The following is a 22,859-nucleotide window of genomic DNA, read 5'->3' as shown; positions in this document are numbered from 1 at the left end:
AAGCCCATGATGTAGATACAACATACACAAATATAAACCAATACCCATTTTCAAGACTACTTTGTTAAGTGTATTCGTGGAGACTTGCAGATTTTTTTTGGGAGGTTTCATGCACGAGAAGCAGACCGCCGTGATGGTTTCGCAGGAGGTAAGAGATTTCGTGTTGTAATATCAGTTTGGTTAAAAGTTTGTGTGTATTTTCGGGAGGTGGGTGGGTGGGGGGGTTAAAAGGTGGGGGGACTATGCAGTCGTCTCCTCGCGGTCCTCGTCCTCCTCTCTCAGGTAGCTGCTGCGCCTGTAGTTGTATCTGGAGTAGAGCGAGCCCGTCTCCTTTTCCTCTTCCTCTTCGTCGTCCGACCGGTCGAACAGGAAACGGCGTCCGCTGGTTGGGCTGCGGGAGGACCAAAATATCAAAGTTTAAAAAAAAAAATAGCGAATGTGACTCTTCCTTCATGATGTATTGCAACAAAGTGCTTAATTTTAAAAGGAAGTGTGTAACTGAATTTGCAATCGTTCATAAAAATATATATATGTAACAGACCAAGTGTATGAAAAAAGACAGTTCATGCCATTAACTTAATTTGTTCTGAAACTGAAACAAACAACGACCATTAGTTGTGTCTCATCAAACAAACCATGCAACAATGCGATGTTTCTCAAAGTAGAAATACATAAATTGTGGAGAATGTGTAAGGAATTAGTGAAAAGCGACTCTTGAATGGATGAATCTTGCCTGTTCTAACAAATTACCCAGAAGTCTTTGCAGAAAAACCAACAACATGTGAGATAAAAAAACATGCCAGTCCAACACACGGGTTAGCGTTGTAACAAGTCGCGGCTAATTCTCGATAACTCCTCATTTCCAGCAGTTAGGCCCACGCCATGCTACAGTGTGCTCCGGAGCGCCACCTACTGCCTCAGTCGCTGTCGGGTCTGTACAGATACTTCATCACCAGGCTGTCCACTTTCTTCTTCCTCTTCTTCTCATCCTTTTTGTTCAACGGTCGACCTTCGCTCGCCTCGCCGTCCTCTCCCTCCATTTCGGGACTTGACGATTTCCGATTTGGCGCCTTTTTGACACTGCTCGAGCTTCTGTACGAGATTGTAGACGCGCCGGAGCTGGAATCCGAATCGGACTCTGAATCGGAGGAGCTAGATGAAGACGAGGAAGTGTCGTTGCGTTTTTTGGACTTCTTCTTGGATTTTTTGGACCTTCGTTTAGAGCTGCTCCTCCTGCCGTCGCCAGAACTTTCCGAATCCGAGCTATTGCTGCGCTTTTTCTTCTTGCCCTTGTTTCTGCTCTTACTCCGGCGATGGCTGCTCGCGCTACTCGAGCAGCGCGACGCCCTGAGACAATCCACCGCCGACGCTGATCTTCTTAAGCTGCTTTTGGGGCGAGATTCTCCGTTGACGCTCCTGGCATCGCCGTCTTGAGCTTTCTCTGTTTCCACTTCTGAATCTTCCAAACTTCGCCTCTTGAATTTGATCGGTTTGAAACTCAGCACCTCGTTGATTGCCTTCTCCAAGTCCGGATCGAGGTAGTTGCGATGGCTAACTGGTTTAATATCCATGGTCTCGTTGTCATCTAGCGTTGACCTTGCCTGTGGAGGCGGCATCGAAACGCTACGACCGCTTGGAGACAGCGGACTGAACCTTGATCTCTCCGTATACGCCATACTTTTGCCATCATCAAAATCAACATCAAACTCGCTCAATCTGCAACTTCTGGCGATCGAATCAGCTCGACTAACGCTCCCCGGGCTACGAGCTAAGGACCTCCTGCTATAACAGGGGCTCGTTCTTCCCTCGTCCAATCTCGAAGCGTTTTTTCTACGCGCCAATGGACTCGACAAACCTAAGCTGATTGTTGACTTGGCGTCATCGTCAGGACTAAAGTCCCGTCGCGTTGACGCCCGACTCGGTGCGTTGTACGAAACAGTGGATTCTTTATCGAAATCGCCCCATCTACTATCCATCCCCTTCCTCGCGCGACTATTCGCTTCAGAATACGCCTGAGAGATCACCGATTCTGTGTCATCTGCCACCTGGGGCTTGCGTCTAGAGCTGATCGAATAGCAATCGTCGTCAAGATCCAAGCTTTTTGACTTGGATTTGAAAGAAAGGGCGTCATCCTCTGCGTTTTCCTTGAGCGAGGTAAACAGGGCGTCTCCTTTCGAGTCCACGTTGGCACGTTTTCGGTAGCTCAGCGAACTCATGACGGAAACGGAGCGAGGAGCCGGCGTTTCGACGTCTTTGCCCTCTTTGTTGGCCTCTTTCCAATCCTTACCCTCTTTCCACTCTTTAGCGTCAACGTTCGCGGCATATCTAGACGGAGATAAGAGTGGAGGGGAAATCAAAGGGATGAAGAGAATGGACAAAGAGAAATGGATAAAGGAAAACGTAAGATGAGGAGTAGGCAAGGAAAGTAAGAACAGAAGACATGAAACCAACTGAAATGTGAGACAAAAATGTTCAAAATGAAAGACAGTATGCAAGCAAAACATAATAACTCGGTGGATGATGGTAGCTGTGAGGCAAATGAAACTATGAATCAAAAGTAGAGCTTTAGAAAGTAGGATAGTGTAGATAGACGCCAGATTGGGAGTTGGTCCAATCCAGACTAAACTACCACATCAGGCATCGTTCCTGTAAACCTGATCCTGAACAGATACAGTACCTGTTCATCTTCCACTATTTTAAAACTGTTCAATCACACAAGCAGACACACGTATGCTGAGGACACACGGCAACACAGAAACAATATTTTTGTTTGCAAGTTACCGAATAATACATCTTAAATACTTGTCATTTACCATTTGATATTGAGAAAAGGAACATATCTCTTTTTAACACCACCCTCTACACTAGTGGTTCCTAACCTTTTAGTCCTTACATACCCCTTGGGTCTACTACCAGCTACTTTGAGGGTTCGGCCTTTTACTAAAAGTTAAAAATAAAAGCTACGGTACTATAAAATTGACACATTTTACTGCAAAAGTGTGCATATTTTTCAGAATTTATAGCAACTGTTAGAAGTCTGAAATTGCTCCACCGCTCTCCTACTTTCCAATAGTTAAACAAGCTATTAACACAATCACACTCCACTCTAAATTAACTTTGGCCTTTTAAATCCAATCTTTTTCTCCCCCGGAGTTTTGCAGCCCGCTCTGAGCCACTGTACAGCCATTTATTTCACTGAGTGCCTCTTTTTGCTTGGCCTGTTCCTTTCGCCGCTCCGCTGCTCTCCCGCGCTCCTCGTCGTGTATCAAGCTACATTTTCTTTTCGATTACAGGCGACGGTGAGCAGCCGTGGCAGGTCCGCGGAGGGAAGGGGGGGAAGGACTTAACAGCTAGTATAAAATTTCTCCTCTATAAAAGCATGCGTGGGTGTTAAGGACAAAAATGAGCGCATACTTTGTTTTTTACTTCTTATCCTGATACAGATGATGAGGGAAACGGTCCAAGTGCATGGTCCATGGTCCAAGAACAATGTAAACTAATGGAGGGTGTGCCCTTCCATCGTTGTCTTTCTAAACTAAACCCTAATCATTTCAAATCAAATAAACAAACACATTTGTCGGCGCCTAAGAAGAGATGATCGGTGGATTCATCAAGCATAAAGGTTAGCAATCCATCTCATTAGGGTATATTATATAGCAGGGGTAGGCAACGTCAGGCCCGGGGGCCAAATCCGGCCCTCCAGCATAGAACCTTTGGCCCTCAAGATGATTTTGAGAAATATTATTATACAAATCTGAAGTTCTTTAATCGTTTTAGAGTTTAATCTTAACCTCTTACCACCCGCCTAAAACAAATGCATGCTGTCCTCTTTGGCTATTATATAGGCCTGTGTAGCACCTCATTTGAAAGCTAAGACCCACAAAACTGATCTTTTTCCTCGCGTTGTTGCTGTGTCGTGTCACCTTTTGTATGTTTTTTTTTTTTCTTTCTTTTTTTTTTCTTTCTTTTCTCTTTCTTGAATTTTTGTCATTTTTTGGTTGAGTTTTTCACTTTTTTGTTGAGTTTTTGTCACATTTTTGTTGAATTTTTGTCACTTTTTGGTTGAGTTTTTTGTCACTTTTTGTTGAATTTTTGTCACTTTTTGGTTGAGTTTTGTTGTATTTTTGTTGAATTTTTGTTGATTTTTTGTTAAATTTTTGTCAAGTTTGTTGCGTTTACATCCTTGTTTTCTTCTCATTTTTTGTGGCTATTTTGGTGCTTTTTTCCCCAAGAAGCTTTTTGATTAGGGTAAAGCCAAACTGGAGAAAATGGGATCCGTTCAGGTGGGAGTTAAGAGGTTAAATGAGGCGTTACACCTGTAAGCTCCAGTTGAGTAACTTTTAGATTTAGGTAAAGCTGAACTGGAGAAGACATGCTCGTTTAAGGCAGGGGGTTAAGTACTGCAAAAATCTGAGAAACTCTGTCAATTACTTAAAACTTTCCAAACAGGAAACACCAAATTAGCTCATAAATTATGCACAGCACTGGCAATTGTAGAAAATGATGCTTTACTTTTGGCTAAAATTGTCAGGTTTGGCCCTTGGTCCTTTAATAATAATAATAATAAAGAAAATCAGCTCCACCAAGCAAACTTGCCTCCCCCTGTTATATAGCATGAGATATAGCAAGTCGTCCAGGAGCTTTGATTAGTTTCTACAATTACTGACATACAATCTTTAAACTACAACAACTTCAATGTCATTTAGTCGGCGGTAAATCTCCCACCGGTGTGTTAAACTCAGGCAGGAGAGGGACGAGAGGAATTTGGGCCAATGGAAATGGTCACGCTGCAGACATATCCATTAATCTGTGAGCTGCACTGTGCCAGCCGGCTGTTGGGCACGTCGATAAATCTTGCGCAGAGGTGGTTTTCTTTTTTTTTTTTCCCTTTTTTTTGGGGGAGGGAAAATAAAGATAAAGTAGCCCCCGAATGAACTGCACAAACAAGTGTCTAGTTCTGGCCCGGCGCTCTGCTGAGATGGCTCTATTCGCTCCGGGCCCGATAATGTAAAGTGATTTTAAGACAGAAAGCGAGAGGCTGGACAGGCTGCTTAAGACCTGCTGTAGGAGTTGTAGTAATCGGAAAAGAACTGAAATAAAGGGGAAAGAAATATGGACGAGGCAAGGAGGAAGGGAGCGGAATGGTCTTGCCCCGCGAAAGCATATGGTACAATGGTTGCTGACTAAAGTGTATTAAGTTGAAGGCTGTTTTAAAGGGGAACATACTGCACTGAGTCTTTTCCGTGCGAATAGTTCGTATGTCGCTAATATTCTATAACAGACCAAAAACTATGACACTACACTTCTTACAGGACCCAGTGATTTCCATGGTAGATACAAACCTGGAGCTCTTGAGGCTGCCGTCGTCCGAGAGGTTTTTGGCCGAGTTTTTGTTTTTGGAGAGCCAGGACTTGACCCCATCGACACGATCCTCCACCTCAGAGTCTGTGTCTGAGTCTCCCTGGCTGCGGGAGGCCAGAGACACAGGGAGAGACAGTTAGAAACACCAAGCACCGACAGGAAAAAGCCACCGATTACACAAGAAATTCAGCAACATGAGAGAGAGTGTACAGGGGGAAAATGCAGGGAGAAAATATGGATGGATTTCAATAGTGTATAGCATACAAGTTTCATGGCGTTATTATTTCCCTGGATGTTTTAGTTGCAAAACAATCTTTTTGATATGAATACCCATATTTTCATGTCTGCATAGTCGCCCTGTACAGAGAGCCGTGAGTCATGTTAGGCTTAGAAAGAGAAGTTGTTAGTTGTCAAAGTCTCCTGTCTGCAGAGCTGCAAGGAAAGAGGCTGAAGAGGCTTTTATTTTGACAGTGCGTTTCCTGAATCAGAGACATGCAGCCCACTCTGAGGACAGGTAGATCACAACAGCACTTTGGTGGGGAAACAACGCTCAAACTGGTGTTAAGGGTTGAAAGAGGCAGGTCCTGGTTCAGAGTTAGCATTGGGAAACACTGTTTAAGTACTCGCCAAAATATATATGTGGATAACAGGACATACAACATGGGGTTGAACTTGAAATGCACACAAATTCCCCCTTTTCTTTGGGTTATTTCATGCACATTCACTGCTCTGTTTCCGATTTAGTTCTAAAGTCATATCGCAGAACACTTCACATTATCAGTACATGTTTGACTAGGTTTAGACTTTAACTGCACGAGTTGGTCTTTGGTGTTTGGGGACATGGCAACATACAACCTGGAATAATCCGCAGTGTGGCTTTAAGAACAAAAGCTTACTGACTGATGTACTGACCAACAATGAGCAAGGACACCGTAAAAAGCTAAACATTATATGTCATTTTTCCAGAACTACAACTATAGAACTTTGCCGTTGTCCTGTTGGAAGAAGTCATAGAAACTGGCAGACCCAACAATCTCGCCAAACAAAAACAAAAATCTATTAGAGAGGGAGTATTATGCTTTTTTCAATCACAAAGCACCAGTCTATATCACACTACAATGATGACCAAACCTTCTGTTGGTCTGTAAATGCAGTAAACTAGAATAACTGCCTTGTATAAAATGTCTCTCTCAAAATGGCTGTAGTGAATGTCTTGAAATAGGCCCCTGTCTCTTTAAGAACCTCTGAGCCTTTCCGACACGCCCCCTCCACACGCTGTCTGTGGCATCAGTGGGGAGGGGGTTCTGCTGAGGAGCAGTGGTTGGTTACTCGGCTGGTGATGAAAGCTCGGAGGCGTCTCCAGGAGGTGGAGACGCCTCCGACTCAGGCAAAGCTATCCCGAAAATGTCCGCCGTCAGAGTTTTTACAGATTACTCATAAATATGTGAACGTGCCAAGGCAACACTTCAGGCATGTTTTTAATGAGAGAGTGACATAATAACATGATGCAAAGCTTGAAAAAGTCGATTTTGCATAATACCCCCCCTTTAAAATATGTCATCCTTGGTTATACTAATCAGTCTTTTCCAGACTCCAAACCGGGCTGTTATATCGGTGCTGAGATTTTCACACTTGTCAACTTTACTTTGGTGATAGCATCTTATTATTCTGGTCCGATTCCGTCAGCACTGAATCACAGGGAATCCAGTAAGAATATAATAAAAACATTCAGAGATAGAAAACTGTTGACTGTCATCAAACAAACTGACTTTCCTTTCCACCGCTCTGGTGACAGTTCAAGAACTGTCATGGCGCCATTTGTAATTTCTGCCCGATGTGACGTAACCGACATTTTTTCACAAATGCATCCGCTTAAATCTCATTTTAATCCAGGTTTAGCTTAAGTCGGGTCACCTGGCCATTGTAGGCGGATAAATCCCACTGGAATCTACACATGCTGCCACAACTGCCCGAGCTCAGACTGAAGCAAATGTGGCTGCCAATCTGCCCCTTCCACCCATTCCGAGGGTGGAAGGGGCAGCTCACCCAGTACAGTGATAAAAGGTGAGCGACTTGCCTGAACAAACTAACCAAACTAACCAAAACAAACTCCACAGAAGCCACAGAGCGCGTGTCCAGATGCGGCGTGTGTGATTACTCCCCCCGGTGACTCCGCGCTCTCGCATGCACGCGCTCATTTAGCCGTAATTCCACTTCAACACAGTCATTTCGCACGCAGCTGGGCCCGCCGCTGTTTTCCCCTCACAATTATCCGCACATGTTCAGGCGGCGTGGCGAGACAAAAAAAACTAAACAAAAAAAACCAGAAAAACACACACACCGGCTTGTCAGGAAATTTGACACGGATGAAGAGCACGCCGCGGTTATTACCGAGCGCGCCGACCAGAAACGGAGCGCCGACGCCGCCGCTGTGAAATTAAGATGTTGCAGCTTTGATGGAGAAACAAAGGGAGCACAAAGTAAGACATCTGCTCATCAAACGGCTCCACTGCAGAAAGGAGAGCGCCACGAAATTGGCTTTAACATCGAGAATGATTTGTCGCAGCAGTTGCAATCAATTATCTGCTTTTTTTCCCCGCCGTTTTCTGTTCTTCATCTTGGACGACTCTGCGTGGATATTTGATGCGATAACTTACTACCTGTGACTGAAATTGCAGTTTTAATGGTCGCAATTAGCGCGTCGTGAAGGCTGCAATTATTTTTCGGTAACTGCTCCGAACACAATGCTTCGCGGGAAAAAATAAATGAAATTCTAACCAAACTCCTCCAAAGGCACCGTAACAGGCTTAAACAAAAAACAATGCCTAATCAAGATCGTGTTTTTTGTAGGTCACGTATCGGTCTTAACCTCGGTGATTCCCGAAATACAAAATGAACCCATCGCTTTAGTCCGACCGTGTTCCGCCAGCCTGATAATTAGAGCCATTAGCATTCGTAAGGACCACTGCTGGGCTTAATGGTTTTAAATGATAGTTATTTCTATGCCAGATTTGGATTCGCTGCTCCATCGGACTACAATAACCTCTGCTGGGCTCTCGGCAGGTCGCGGTGTCAGAGGAGTGGGAGGAGAAGCAAGTCTTTAAGCGGTAATTAGCCTCAGCTTCTAGTCCTCTATGGTGATGACAGAGCCGGGTTAGACTTAGTTATGTGACTAATTTAGATTTGGTTTAGTTTGGACCGATTTACACTGCGTTCCAAATTATTATGCAAATGACATTTTTCTAAGATTTTCTAAATTGTCAACTCAAATGAGAGTCAGCATAATTTTCATTTTTTTAGCTGTTAGAGGATCATTTAAATGTGGTTTAAAAAATCTCCCAGTGATAACAGTATTTTTTTCAAAAATAAATATAGTAAAAACCTCAAAATCCACTGTTCCAAATGACTATGCAACTCATCGTTTCAATACATTTTAAAACTTGTAATTAACTGAAAATTGTCATTTGTATTTGTAGCATTAGGAGGTCATATTTACTGAAATCAAAAGCTATTTCAATCAAAAAAAAAATGAACAGGTCAAGTTATATTTTATCATAGGAGCCCTTGTTTGATAGCAGCTTAAAAATTCTTAAATCCATTAAAGGAATAGGCCACCGTTTTTACATACTGAGATATGTTCTTACCTTAGCTTTGACGAGTTCTATAGGACCTGTCTGGTCTTCCCCCGTGCCTTCTAATAATAATACCGTAATAATACCAGGAGTAGTTCGAAATCCGCACAGTAAAGTGAAGATTACTGCGCGGATTTCAAACTACTCCTGGTATTATTACGCCTTCCAATATAGTTCCCCCTTTTATCCGCTTAGAAAATCCACATTGTTTAATTTTGTGTAATTATACTTTGTAGTGGAACATTTCACGTAACCATATTTAAATAGGGAAAACGTGGAAGAGCTTGGTAGCTTCTATCTTGACCTGTTTTGGAGCTATAGAGGAGAGAGGGAGAGGCTAAATGCTAACGCCGTCTGCGCTGTGTTTACGTGACTGAAGGCACGGGGGAAGATCAGACAGGTCCTAAAGAACTCGTCAAAGCTAAGGTAAGAACATCTCTCAGTATGAAAAAATGGTGGCCTATTCCTTTAAACTTGTGAGTTTTTGGACAGTTTCTGCTTGGTTTTCTTTTCAGGATGTTAGAATAACCTCCCAGAGCTGCTGTTTGGATGAAAACTGCCTCCCACCCTTATTTTTTTTTGCTCGAGGCTCCGAAGGTTCTCAACAGGGTTGAAGTCAGGGGAGGAGGGGGTCCACATCATGAGTTTCTCTTCTTTTATGCCCATAGCAGCCAGTGATGCAGAGGTTTTCTTTACAGCAGGACATGGTGTGTTGTCATGCATGAAGAGGATTTTGTTAGGGAAAGCATGGCTCTTCTTTTTATTTTTATTTTTTTTACCTTTTTGACTCAAAAATACAATTTGCATAATAATTTGGAATGCAGTGTAGTTCTGTAAGTTGGATAACAACATCACTGAAACATTAGACATTCACGCGCTCAAGTCGATCTTCTAATTCTCCGAGTTTCACCTGCATATTGTTCAAAGCTCCAACCACCATATAGGCCTGCCCAATGTCTAAGGTGAGAACGAAGCGAAACCACCGCCCAGTCAGTGCATCAGAGCCAATCAGAGCTACTGTTAGCGAGAGGAACCCGATCGCTTTAGCCTCTATCTAAATACAAGCGCGATAGTCCTGAGAACTTACTCCGTACTTAGATCTATGTGTTACTGTTCTGCACTGTGTAAACATTTAATATACATTTTATTCTAACCAGGTTTAATTAAACTCAGAAGTGAGTTGTAAGGGAATATTTAACTAGAATAATGTAGATTAAATAGCAATATTAATGTTATTGACTATTTCAAAACATCGTGACAGGCCTAGTTCAAACACAGAACCTGGTGAGAGTGATGAGTGATAAAAAGGTTGAGAAGCACAGAATGTCCTAGAATATTTCAGCCCTTGTATTTTGCACTTTGTTTGGCATAAGGTGTTAATGTTGAAAGCCAAAAGTTCAATACATTTCAATTAAAATAGTTGCTTACAGTTTTCTTTTTATTGCCTACAGTATTTGCATTATACTCAATATTATCGTTTATTGCGATGTTATCTGAGACGATACAAGTTAAAATACTGCTACTGAACAGAGTTTATCACTGGTGGGTCCTAGGGCTATAAAGAAACTTAAAAACCCAAGTCCTAGTCCTAACCATCAATGTCCAAATGATTACGAACATTAGCTAAACATATTTGCTTTCATGCTTTAGTAGTGCCTTGGCAGGAGTATGTATTCAAAGCTTAACTCATTTCTAGGTACAATCATCAAACGATTTAGAAGGAATAGAAAGCAACATCTCAGTCTAAACCAGAGTTGATAAATTTCCCGAAACGTCAACAATATTTCTCCCGCAGTCTGAAACAACAGTCTATTAAAGTGACACACTGGGACAAGTTCAGCGCTCTTGGGCCTATCTCCTCCAAAACGCTGCCCACTCCATAATCTTTGTACAAACTCTGTCAGGGCTGATTTATGTCCCGGGACGAGCTAACATTAGTTAGGCTGCGCCGCCGAGAGCCCACGAGACCAAAACAAACAGGAAGAGAGACATTTATAGAGTGCGGCATTGGCTGTACGACTATGTTACACCCCATTACATTCATCATTAGCTTCTATGGATGGGGCTCTGAGGACTCCAGGAACAAGTCAGCCTGTGGTCCTGGTTTCATCATAGTTACACTTGTGATGAGAACTTGTAACATCTGCTCCAGCACATTTGAAGAAAAAAAAAAATACTGTTTACTTAACGCATTTCTAAAAAGAATAAACTTTCTACTGTGTTTTGTCCAAAATAAGCCTATTAATGTACACTCCAGAACAGCAGGTGGCGGTGTGCAGATGTACTGTTAATGTCACTGACTCATGACAAGGTTTGTTCCCGCCGTGTTGCCGTCTTCATGTTTTTGAAGCTGTGAACTTAAATAATACTTGATATGCACTTTTCCACCTATGTAGTTTCTATAGCAATTACTTAACCCCTTAACGCCGGGTGTCGCTAATTCACGACATACCTCTCCCTGCAAGAATTTAGCATCAAGTTGAACGCAAAAGCACAGCCAGTCTCTGAGTGAGAGGCGGGACATGTCCACCCTGTAGACCCTCCAGAATATCCTGAAGGACAGTTCCTCTCCTCTGCACACCTTCATGACTCAGACCCTCCATTAGACACCGAACACCATATGAAGCCAAGAAAAGCAACACAAAAGAGCTTTAACCTTGTTTTATAAATCTGTTTTATAGATGTTTTTTTTTCCTATTGCTGTTTTCATTCTATTATAATTGACACATTTCAGGTTGATTTGTTTCTCATTCCTGCTATGTCAATGTTTAATGAACCTAAACCTAAAAACACGGAAAATATATTAATTGAGAAATAGTATCTGTATTTTTACTCAAGTAATGAAATCAAGTTAGTCCAGGTTTATACTCGATTTAGACCTGGTTAAAGAGGCTATATAAAAAGTTGGTCATTTTATACTCACTACTGCCACCTCAGGTCATATGTGTAACTGCACCTTCTACATTAAGCTCAAGCAAGGCGGTACTTCGGACCCGAAATAACATAATAATAGTGACAGTGCAGGATCTTAGAGGCAGTTGTGGTGAACAGGTCTGAGCTCATTCTACACATTAGGACATGGCTGGAACATGTAGGGGGAGGAAAATGCTTAGTTTTAACATTTTTAAACTCCGTATAGTTCTGGCTCAATCTTGGTGTTGTCCCGATTTAGATTTGGATAGAGTCTTCAGGCCATGGTTTGTCCCATTTTAGCTCTGATTTTGTCCTGATTTAGTCCCGATTCAGACCCGGTTTAGCCTGGCATCAGGGGCGGACTGGGACTGAAAAACGGCCCTGGACTCTGGACCAGCCTGGCCCAAACTAGCATAAATGCAACACTTCCACAAAGACATATTTAACCCTTAACCGAGTGCATTTTCTCCAGTTTGGCTTTACCCAAATCTAAAAGCTTCTTGACTGAAGAGCAACAGTGTAATGCCTGATTTGAAAGCTAAGACCTACAAAAGTGATTGAAACTTTTTGTCACGTTGTTGCCACATTTTTGTTTCATTTTTTTCGTCACGTTTGTGTCACTTTCGTATTGTGTTTTTGTCGCTTTTTTGTTGCTTTTTTCCATTGCTTTGTTGTGTTTTCGTCTCTTTTTTTTGTCATGTTTTTGTGGGTTTTTGTTGCTTTCCTGGCACATTTTCATTCCGTTTTCATCCTCATTTTCGTCGCTATTTTGATTCTTTTCTTTTAAGCTTTTAGATTTAGGTAAAGCTTGGTTAAGGCGGGGGATAAGAGGAGAAAATGGAAAGGCCAGACCGGTGGCCCAAGAGCCAGTGGCCCTTCTGTGCTCTTCCAGAGTGGACATATGGCCAGTCCGCCCCTGCCTGGCATAGTCCTGTAGTAGGAGCTTCAATCTTCAAATATATATTTAGATTTACTTTCAAGAGGAGGGTGAGCTGCCCTGGGTCTCAGCAAATGTTCTAAAATGTTTCAAAATCTTGAAAAATCAGGTGCTCTTCCAGGATGAAGGCGTCCCGTTGCCAATAAAGGACTTTTAACTGTATCTGAGTGCCTTGGATTCCTTTTGCCTCACGCCAACGTTCACTGTCGCCTCTATTGTTTGCATAAAAGTAATCGTGTGTTAAATGATTCATTCCGCCGCTGAAAGAGTTCCTCGGCTTTCTCGCACGTTGCTAGCTAACCATTTATTTTGCCTATGACCTTCAATTCATACTAATTATTCCAGCCTCTATAGATTTACTTATCATAGATCATTTCAGCCAATAACTTCTGACAACTTTTTCACAATTTCCCCGTAGCTTCTGACAGGCTCCAGGACAAATTTCCCCAAACTGCATTTATCTCATTTCCGTAGACACGTGGAGCCGCCCAGGGACACACCGTTAGTCACTCGTGCATTTCACAAACTAAACAAAATCCTCCCAACTCCCGGGATTTGTAAGAGGCGCTCTTCACTCCGCCGTTTGTAGTTTTAAAACGTGTGAGTTATTAAAGGAGATACTCGCCAAGCGCCTCTCGAAAAGGGCCGGCTGCTCGCGCGAGAGGGAGATAAGGACTTGTTTGGCACGATGAGACGGCGGCACAGGAGGGAAACAGGTGGCTTTTTGATGAAATTGTGTTGTGGGAATTAACACAACAGCAAGGGAGCAGACTGGAGCGAGCGTGCTCACTTTGTTTGCTCCCAATTTCTGCTCAGAGGTTTTGATTTGTCACGCTGCCCACGTAAATAATACCAAAAGGTAAAAAAAAAAAAAGAAAAAAGAAAAAAAGAAGTAGAATATACTTTACAAAGCTGTTATGGATGCAACAATCCAGCTTTTTGAATCATTTGACCCAGGGCTTTGAATCAATTATAAACTTAGGTCATATCAATTTGACTCAATGTATCATTCCTGCAGATTTGAGTAAAATATAAATACTTTGTTTGACTCAGACATTTCAGTTTATTGACTAATTTAAAAATAAGCTGCATACCTTTCTAAATCTCTTAATCATGTACCTTTTACAGGCAAAAAATAAAGTACCTAATCAGTAAAACACATACAGTATATTAATTTATCACTGGTCCAGGTTTGTTTCTGACACGGACACTTGATAGCATGGATAAAGCTCAAAAACTTTGATCTTGCATGATGTATGTACTTAAAGGCACACTGAGTAACATTCTGGATTCTACTCTTGCCAGCGAAAACAAACGCTGCTCCCATTGAGCAGCTCGACACAGAAAAGGCTACTTTTGCAGTGGGTAATACAATAACGGATTTGGAAGAGGACCTGTCCTGTTTATCTCATATTTGGCTGCTTTCAGTCGACATCTCCATGGAGACGAGCTGGAGACGTCCTGCTCCCAGTACAGTAGCGGTCAGAGCCGCTCACAGCAAACACACAGGTTTGTTTGGTAACCTTTGAAATACTAGTCAATGGCAAAAATATCAGTAATAAAAAAATGCTTGTAATTTATTCTATTCATGGTGTGAAATGTTACGCGGTGTTGCTTTAAAGAGGGGGTGTTATTCTTTTTTTCAATCACATAGCACCAGTCTATATCACACTACACTGATGACCAAACCTTCTGTTGGTCTGTAAATGCAGTAAATTAGAATAACTGCCTTGTATAAAATGTCTCTCTCAAAATGGCTGTAGTGAATGTCTTGAAATAGGCCTCTGTCTCTTTAAGAACCTCTGACCCTTTCCGACACGCCCCCTCCACACGCTGTCTGTGGCATCAGTGGGGAGGGGGTTCTGCTGAGGAGCAGTGGTTGGTTACTCGGCTGGTGACGAAAGCTCGGAGGCGTCTCCAGGAGGTGGGGGCGTTCCTAGGAGGACTCAGGCAAACCTATCCCTAAAATGGCCGCCATCAGAGTTTTTACAGATTACTCAAAAATACGTGAATGTGCCAAGGCAACACTTCAGGCATGTTTTTAATGAGGGAATGACATAATCACATGATGTAAAGCTTGAAAAAGTAGATTTTGCATAATACCCCCCCTTTAAATGTGTTTACTATGGCTATTATGCATTGAAAAAAAATCAAAAATAATTTAAACCTGATACAGACAAGCTTGTGCATCAACCAGGTCCTTTTCTGCGCATCCTCAAAGCTCAGAAGAGAATGATTATGTGGCTTTATGCCTTTTGTTGAACATTCACAAGGGTCTGTAGTGAATTCCATCCATTATCCATGGCGCATGGTACAGACAGGTGCTGTCTCTGTATGAGTGTAGATTTTCAGTATTATACAATATGTCATGATGATAAAAAAGATGGGCACGGCTACAATAATAAAAACAAACTAAAAAAGTCTTCTGAGCCTTTGACCCTTTCAACCATAATCACCACTCACTCGCCGATTCAAACGTTTCCCCCCAACATAAATAAGATATTCATAAATAGTCTCAAAGCCGTTGCATATCCGGTTCTGAGTAAACATTCCTACACCTAAAGCTTAGACCGATCCCAAACCGAGGGCCTTCAGAGACTTGCAGCTTCGCCTTTCTTTCATGTCTGTTATTGTTGCACACTGGGTTTTGTTACGCCAAAGCGGAGCAGTCCATGCGTGGCAGGGGTGCGGGGGGGGGCATGCAGCGCGTACAGTGCAGTAAACTCCGGGGTTATGGAGAGCGTTGCGATACAGCCCTTGCCCTGTTGATGATGCATTATCCAGCAGCCTTCAGACTTCAAAAGGAAATCCCCCTTATCTCAGCCAGCTTCAAATGAGCCGTGTCTGAACGGGCCAAACAAGTGGAACTAAGCCACTCTTTGATACAGAAAAACGCAACAGTCCCATCTCCATCTCCAGCCCTCCAGTCAAAAAAAAAATCGGGGTTGATACTCGATGGGAGGCGTTTGGTGGGGTTTGCTCCGAACGAGGGCGGTTTGGCTTCTATCTTGCACAATAGATCGTCGAATCACTGGGATCTTCTCCCCGACAGATTGACACTGATTTCATTGAAACAAAAGTTCAGTTTTAGTCACGATTTGCCAAATGAACTCCCATTTCAGCCTTGTTTTGGTATTTTTCAGTCTTTTACAAGTAAAACATTTAATTGACCTTTATTTAACCAGGATAGTCCCACTGAGAGATTAAGAGTCTCTTTTTCAGGGGAGTCCTGGCCCCAGAGGGAAAAAACTAATTGTTAAAGTGTTTGATTAAGTGTCAAAGAAGATACTGTGTCGAAACGATTTACAAATAAAGTCCTTGCTTCCAACTGTGCAAACATATCATTTTCTACCAGCAGTAGGTCTAATATAACTAAAGCGTGTAGGGGCTAAACTCAAGCTGATGGGGGAAACTAATTCAACTTTTTATATTAATTTCACCCCACTGCCCCACTGTACAACTCATCATGCTATGGAATGGATTTACGAATGTCTTGTTTCCAAACAAGAAATGTGTCGTCCTTATTCTCAATACAGCTTTCCTCCTTTTCCAATAAATGCACAGCCGCCTGTGTAAATGTCTCCAAACCCTCCTGCAGAAGTGACCCCAGGTTGAAGCAACTTGGAACCCCCCCTTGCCATATAATCTATAACAATCATGACTGGGAATCTAATTTGTCCAGACTGACGCTACTATTAAGTAAAAGCAGCAGAATCAATCTAACATGGCTTCACATGAAAGGAACATACTAAAAGAAAAATCATAACAGAGTTTCTTTTTTTTTTGATTTTGTTATGAGAGTTAAGGGGGAATATTCCTTTTCTTGCAGCCTGACAGCCCCAACTAATGAAGCGCCTGGGTTTTCTCCTTTTTATCCGGGATCTGATCAGAGGCTGTGGACTATGCATCATCTCCAGAAGCAAAAACAACTAAATCTCACGCAGTGTTTTCCGAAGGGGAAAATGTTACTCTTGAAAAAAAAAAACAAAGTCCTTTGGAGCTGCTCACGTTTTGTTCTTGCGTTTCTGATACTTTGTCACCATGTCCTGCAAACTGGTGGAGATGAAGGTGAGGGCGAAGGAAGACAAAACAAAGGAAGTCAAATGAAGAGAAACAACACACATTTAAAGTAAACAATAAAATCAAAAATATGCATGAAATGACAGATGACACACAATTTTGCATAAAAGAAAATAAAAACAAAGAAAAAGCCCCCCCTTGTTCAGCTGGATCTTCATGAACATTTGACGCCTTTAAACATGTATTTGTAAAATCCATTTGAGACGTCATCTTGTGAAATGTTCTAAACTCATTTCTAATTTCCCCGGCTAAAACTGGTCAGTAAAGTTTAACCTTCCGACATTACATCTCAACTATCCCCCAATAAAAGTGCTTGATGTCCCTTCCCTGACAAAGTGTCCATTAGCAACACTCCGCTTATGTTTGCGAGCCCCGCAGCGACACTCATCCCGACATTATTCATCAAAGAGAACCTTCGCCCTGCTTCACGGGGCTCGGTCTGAAGAAATAATGACTTTGGCTCAGCAAGCTAAGAGTAAATAAGGCTTTTCAAACAGAGAGGCCAAGGATGGGGGCAAGCAGTCGAGTCTCGCTGCCTTCCGAGCGTCCGCAGAGCACAATGGAGGACCTCTGGCTCTGTCCGCAGATAATTACAATGCAAATGATTTCACTGGGTTTGCCCTTGGCGCGTGAAGTTGCCTGGTACAAGTTGCTGCTTTTACGAGAAGGGACTGTGGAGAAGTTATTGATTTAGATGATGACTTTGGCTTTAAATGTAGTTTGTTTGAAGTAAAAGATTTCCAGGAATGGATATGGAACCTATTCAGTCATGGATTATGATTTTGTTTATGAAGGTTTTGCGGCTCGGATTGGGAAAAACAAAACAAAGCACATAACATAGAAAAACATCAAGCAGAATATGTGTTGGTCAATTGTAAATGAAAATAGATTAAGAAAAGGGCTGGGAGGATGTGCTTTCTGATGATCAAGCCTTTTTTTCCCTCAGAATTTGTGGTCATATTTTAAAGATTGTTTTGCCATTATGAACATTCATTTGTTTTAGAAGTTTTCATCCTCCAGAGTTTGGGTGAGTCACCAAACACAATACGCAGATCAAGTACTGATCCTTAAAGCATTGTGGTGTGGGTTTTGCAATACAATATTACATCATCGTTAACTCATTGACTGCCAATGACGTCTATAGACGTCAATTGGGTTTCTGAGCATGTCTGGTGTTAAAATCTTAGTTGTGCTGTCTAATGCTGCCAACTAGTGACTAGTTATTTTATTGAGTCACTAGGTGGCAGCATTGCTCTTTCATTTTCTCAGCTTTTTGGTCAGAAAAAAGCATTTTGGGTGATTTCACCTATTTTCTACGGACAATTTTTAGATGAAAGAGGAGAGTCGAATCTTTCTTTTGGGGGGTTTCGTGTTGACATAGACCTAGACCTAAATTTTCTGTCAACATCCTGAAAAACCTCTGGCAGTGGGGAGCTCTCTGATTTGAAAATGTCTGGCAGTCACTGAGTTAAACGATCCCAGTGCGGTATGGACATTTGTAGAGACCTTGTCTTGATGCCTGTTGGGCCAGCAACCGCCTTAAAGGAAGCTATTTGGTTGTTTCAAATAAACTCAAATAAATGATACAAATGAAAAAGAAATAGTCTTTTGAAATAAATGAACAACAGTCTTTCACCCTTTGCTAACAGTGCAATATAATCATTTTAACATTTAACATCTGTAAAACACAATCAGGAATATGAGTCATAAAACGTACGTCTCCTCACAAACCAAAAAATGTTCTTGAAATCCTTGTTAATACTCTCATGTTTCAGTGGTACTGTAGCGTAGTACTTGCGCGTACCTGTTAATGAGGTCTTCGTTGTCGTCGCTCTCCATCTCGTCCTCTATCGCCGCCTGCAGGTCGCCGATCCTCTTGAAGGCAAGTTTCAGATCGGCCTGAAGACTCTGGTTGGCCGCCTCCAAACTCTCGATGTCCATCTCCTGTTTATGAGAAGTTATATAATTGAGCGCTGAAGGTGGTTGTCGCTCTTTACACACATACATTTTTCTACTTCATAGGAAAAAACGGTTCTTTGCAAGTTCGAAGACCCACGGGCAAAGGAGATACATCTATTTGGATTTAACTCCTTTTGTCCATCGTCTGCTAACGAGAGCCGACAGTGAACTTTTCAGAGATGCCACGGAAAGGCTGATGGGGTCAGGGCCGGTGCGATGGAGTTGATGAATGCAGCTCCTAAAATGTCACGACCTTCTGTAGAAAACTCCCACTCAGAGCATTTAGAGGCGGACGGGGTTGGAATCAATTACGATTTCAAGATTCGAGAAAAGTTTAAAGTCAACATTTCAGATTAATACAGGGCAGTAAAGTGTAAGACTGCACTGCGCTTTCATAGAGAATCTTTCAGATCATTTCCATGTTCCCTTTGAACTTTACAAGATCTCAACTCTAAGCAGCTCAGACTGACCAGCTCGTGCTTCTTGCGGCTGGCCTCCGCCTCCTTCTTGGCCAGTTCTGCGGTCTCCTCCTTGATGTCGCGGATCTGCCTCTGTAGACGCTTGTTCTGCTCCTTCTCTCTGATCTCACTGCTACTGCGCTGGTCCCGCTCCTCCGTCAGCTTCTCCATGTTCTCCTTCAGGCGGGCTACGAGGCTCTGGGGAGACATACGGCCAAAGTTAAGGCAAATATTTAAGTTTGTTAATTTGTTTTGTATTTCACTCTGACTGCATGGGTGGGGCTTCCCCCGAGTGCGCCGGTTTACTCCACGAACCCAGAGTTAGAAACGAAGCACAAAAGGTGAAATCCTTCAAATGGGTAGTCCTGACTAAGCCAGTTCAAGTTTAAGGTAGGTGAAATGACTCATTTCCCTAAATGGACTGTACAATACCTTTAAGTGTGCGAAGTACACAATTATTTTAAAAAATATTTAATTAAAATAATAATAACACTGCATTTGTTTTATTTAGCACTTTCTGGACACTCAAAGATGCTTTACATTGCATTATTCATTCACTTCATACTTGGTAGTGGTAAGCTTCTATTGTAGCCACAACTGCCCTGGGTAAGGCTGCCAATCTGCACCATCGGCCCCTCCAACCACCAACCACTCATTCACTACATTCACCCAGGCTTCCTGGAGTTTCCAAAGGGTCACCATCCAAATAACAACCGGCCCTTCCCTGCTGAGCATCAGAGGTCTGACGGGATCAGGCAGAGCAAAGGGGGTTTGGCCTAAAAATCTGTGTCAGGCAACGTCAGGCCCCCCAGCATAAAATATATATCGGCTGATGATATGAATGCACAACACGGTTGAAGACACATGAAAAAGTACTCAAAAAATACTTTAGTCAAATCCTTTCAATATAATTCTGGGGGAGGACCCCCGACCCGCTTGTTTATTCTATTTGATGAACAACACAACGATTCAGTCTGGGCCACCGCAGCAAGGGTCAGCTCTGGATCTCTATTGTATAAAAAAGAAACCTGCTGTAAACTTGCATTTTTTGTTTTACAGGGCACATTTTAAACATATCACATGCATTTCAAGTTCATAGAGGCCTAATCTGCAGGGTAGCAAGTTTGAGATGTAAATATGGAAACTTTTAGCTGTTTGCAGAGGATATTTCATGACCTAAATAAATGTACCAATTTTTCCCAATGAATTTCTCCGATATTGAGACCAGTCCAGCCTTTTAAAAACGTTTGTCAGTTTGGTCTCGCATTGGCACAAGCCTGAAAGGGTAACTTACACAATGCAGTTTTGCGGGAAAAAAAAAAAAAAAAAAAGATGAACTGTGAGAAATCTCATCTAAATTCGATGGGAGTAGCACTCTGAAACAACTGGCTGCAGGTCTCTCTGTAACTGCAAAGACGTTGTTAAGAATTGATGGGCTTGTTTCTGTATTAATAATGCATCGGGGCTTCGCAGTAGATAAATACACGGCGGTTAAACAGGTGTAGTAAGTCCATATTATGTCTATGGAGAGCCTTTTAACATCAGCCACTGGCGCTATTCATATTTCACTGAGTGGGACTAAGGCTCGATAGAACAGAATCAATACTGAGTGATGAAGTACCTGAGCTGAACCTTTACTACGGCTACTGTTACTGCTACTTCTACAGCTGCAGTAACTAGTACTCTAATTAAATAAGTTACACTGACGATATTACATGTACTTTTGGATGGAATTGTACGGTAACATTGTGTTTCTTTTCCCTTTTTTTAGAAATACTTCGTTATTGTCAATTGGTTTTTGCTCGTAGTGAATCGATGTTGGCACAAAGGTTTGTAGAACTGTGCACCAGTGAACAAAGAGGATGAGAAAGTCCTGACCTTAACCCCACAGAACTCGTTTGAGATGAATAACAGTGGAGACTGAGAAACACTTAAAGCGGGCCTAAACGGGCGGGCCAGAGCCTTACCCCACCCACAAACTGAGGTCACAAATTTCTGCGAAAGGGGTGGTCTCAGAGGCTTGGGAGGAGTCATGTGGGGGGGGAAGAGTGTGTGGGCGGTGTCTGCCCTGTTGACAGCCTCATACCAAGCCCTCCATATCTGACAGACTGCTGTTACCTGTGTTTTTTTTCATAGGATAATTGGTACACTCTCTTGTGATTGGCTGCTGTACCAACACACCTACATAAAAACATTCTGGGCGCGCTGCACATTTCCTGGTTGCTACATGACAGAGGCAGAGGCGTGTGTGGACGGGGGCACAGAGGCAGAACCATGGGCAGAACTGGTGACGTTTTGTGGACTATCAATGGGCCAACCGCAAAAATTCAAATGTAGTGGGTATGTGAAACCAGAGGAGGCGTTAACCATGCAGTTTTAGACACAAAAGCTCTTCAAATTAAACATTACCTCCATTACGACCGTTTCTAGTTTCACAACAACAATAATCACAACAAAAGGGTTTGCTATTTCCAAGAGAGCTTCAACAAATGCTACAGTTACTATCACAACCACAGTACAACCAAGCCATTATGACTATGGTTTATTACATACACCACCACTATTACTACTTCAACTGCAACTACTGCCACACAGCCACCACTCTGTATTTTAGTGCGTTTTATCAGTTGAGACAGCGAGCATTAGCTATGGGCCCCGTCCATATTTCACTGTGAGTGGGAGAAAGCCTCTCTATAACCAAATCAATACTCTGCCTCATGAAAGCCGGAGGTACCTGGGCTGAACCGCGGGCTCTGAGCGGGGAGTTAGGCCTTTTCTCTGGAGTTTTGTAAGAGGCAGGTGGATATAAATAGTGCATTAGGTTCAACAGTGCAAAAGCAATGACAGGGAATGAGAGATTGCTTTCGAAAATACAAGAGAAGGGGTTTAGCCGTGAGCCAAAGTTGGATGATAAATCGGATTTCAGTTTCTGTTTATTTAGTGATTCAAAATCACATGGCAATTTTAAGGCAAAATTCTTCTATTTTTATATTCATTTTCAAGGTTTGAGTCCAACAAAGGTCTCTGGACATGTCCTGTTCCTGTGTTCCTCTGGAAACAGAGAAATAGTCAAATTTACACAATGGCTGCTCATTATGGCACAGAATGAACTTTTTTCAAAATGTTTTTTTTACCTCACACACAAGTTACAACATCGACCAGATTGTTGTTGTCTTGTATTGAAGGGTTTTGATTTCTTCTCCAATTCATTTTCTGATTTATTGAGCTTAATGGAAAGAATGTCATTTTATCATTCTTTTTTTATTTTCAGTAATAACTTTTTCAAACACAAAATAAAATATCCTTCAAACCCCCTTTGAAATAAGTTGTACGTCAAATATGTAAAAGGAAAGTCAATGACAGGGAGATAGAACATCCAGGTATGTTAAATATGATCCACTAAAACAGGTTGTGTCCCGTAAGATCCCGCACATACAGGGCTGTTACAAGTGCACAGGTGTTCGAAATCTCCACCAACCCACTCAGATAAAATATAACATTCCTCGATATGTTTTAGCG

At 42.2% G+C, this 22,859-nt stretch overlaps 1 protein-coding gene across 10 annotated transcripts in view; it reads right to left on the bottom strand.

Moving 5' to 3' along the window:
* Window positions 1-216: 216 nt before the first annotated feature.
* LOC306964848 (unconventional myosin-XVIIIa-like) overlaps window positions 217-22,859 on the bottom strand; it is a gene marked incomplete at its 5' end in the record, with an annotated part of 153,435 nt that continues 130,792 nt past the window's right edge. For 6 of the 10 annotated variants that reach the window (XM_079559008.1, XM_079559010.1, XM_079559012.1 and 3 more), the window contains 5 exons: window positions 217-391; window positions 5,343-5,465; window positions 16,852-16,896; window positions 18,728-18,867; window positions 19,353-19,538. In XM_079559008.1, the coding sequence (XP_079415134.1) occupies window positions 241-391; window positions 5,343-5,465; window positions 16,852-16,896; window positions 18,728-18,867; window positions 19,353-19,538 (645 nt within the window). In that variant the 3' untranslated portion in view covers window positions 217-240. Of the gene's footprint in view, window positions 392-748; window positions 2,326-5,342; window positions 5,466-16,851; window positions 16,897-18,727; window positions 18,868-19,352; window positions 19,539-22,859 lie in introns of those variants that run through there. The other 4 variants (XM_079559011.1, XM_079559009.1, XM_079559017.1 and 1 more) reach the window with 3 other exon arrangements.

The sequence above is a fragment of the Gobius niger genome, assembly GCF_951799975.1.
Source record: "Gobius niger genome assembly, chromosome: 1".
Lineage (NCBI taxonomy): Eukaryota > Metazoa > Chordata > Actinopteri > Gobiiformes > Gobiidae > Gobius > Gobius niger.
The sequence above is the reverse complement of the archived record's forward strand: the minus strand, read 5'-3'. Positions and strand labels throughout refer to the sequence as shown.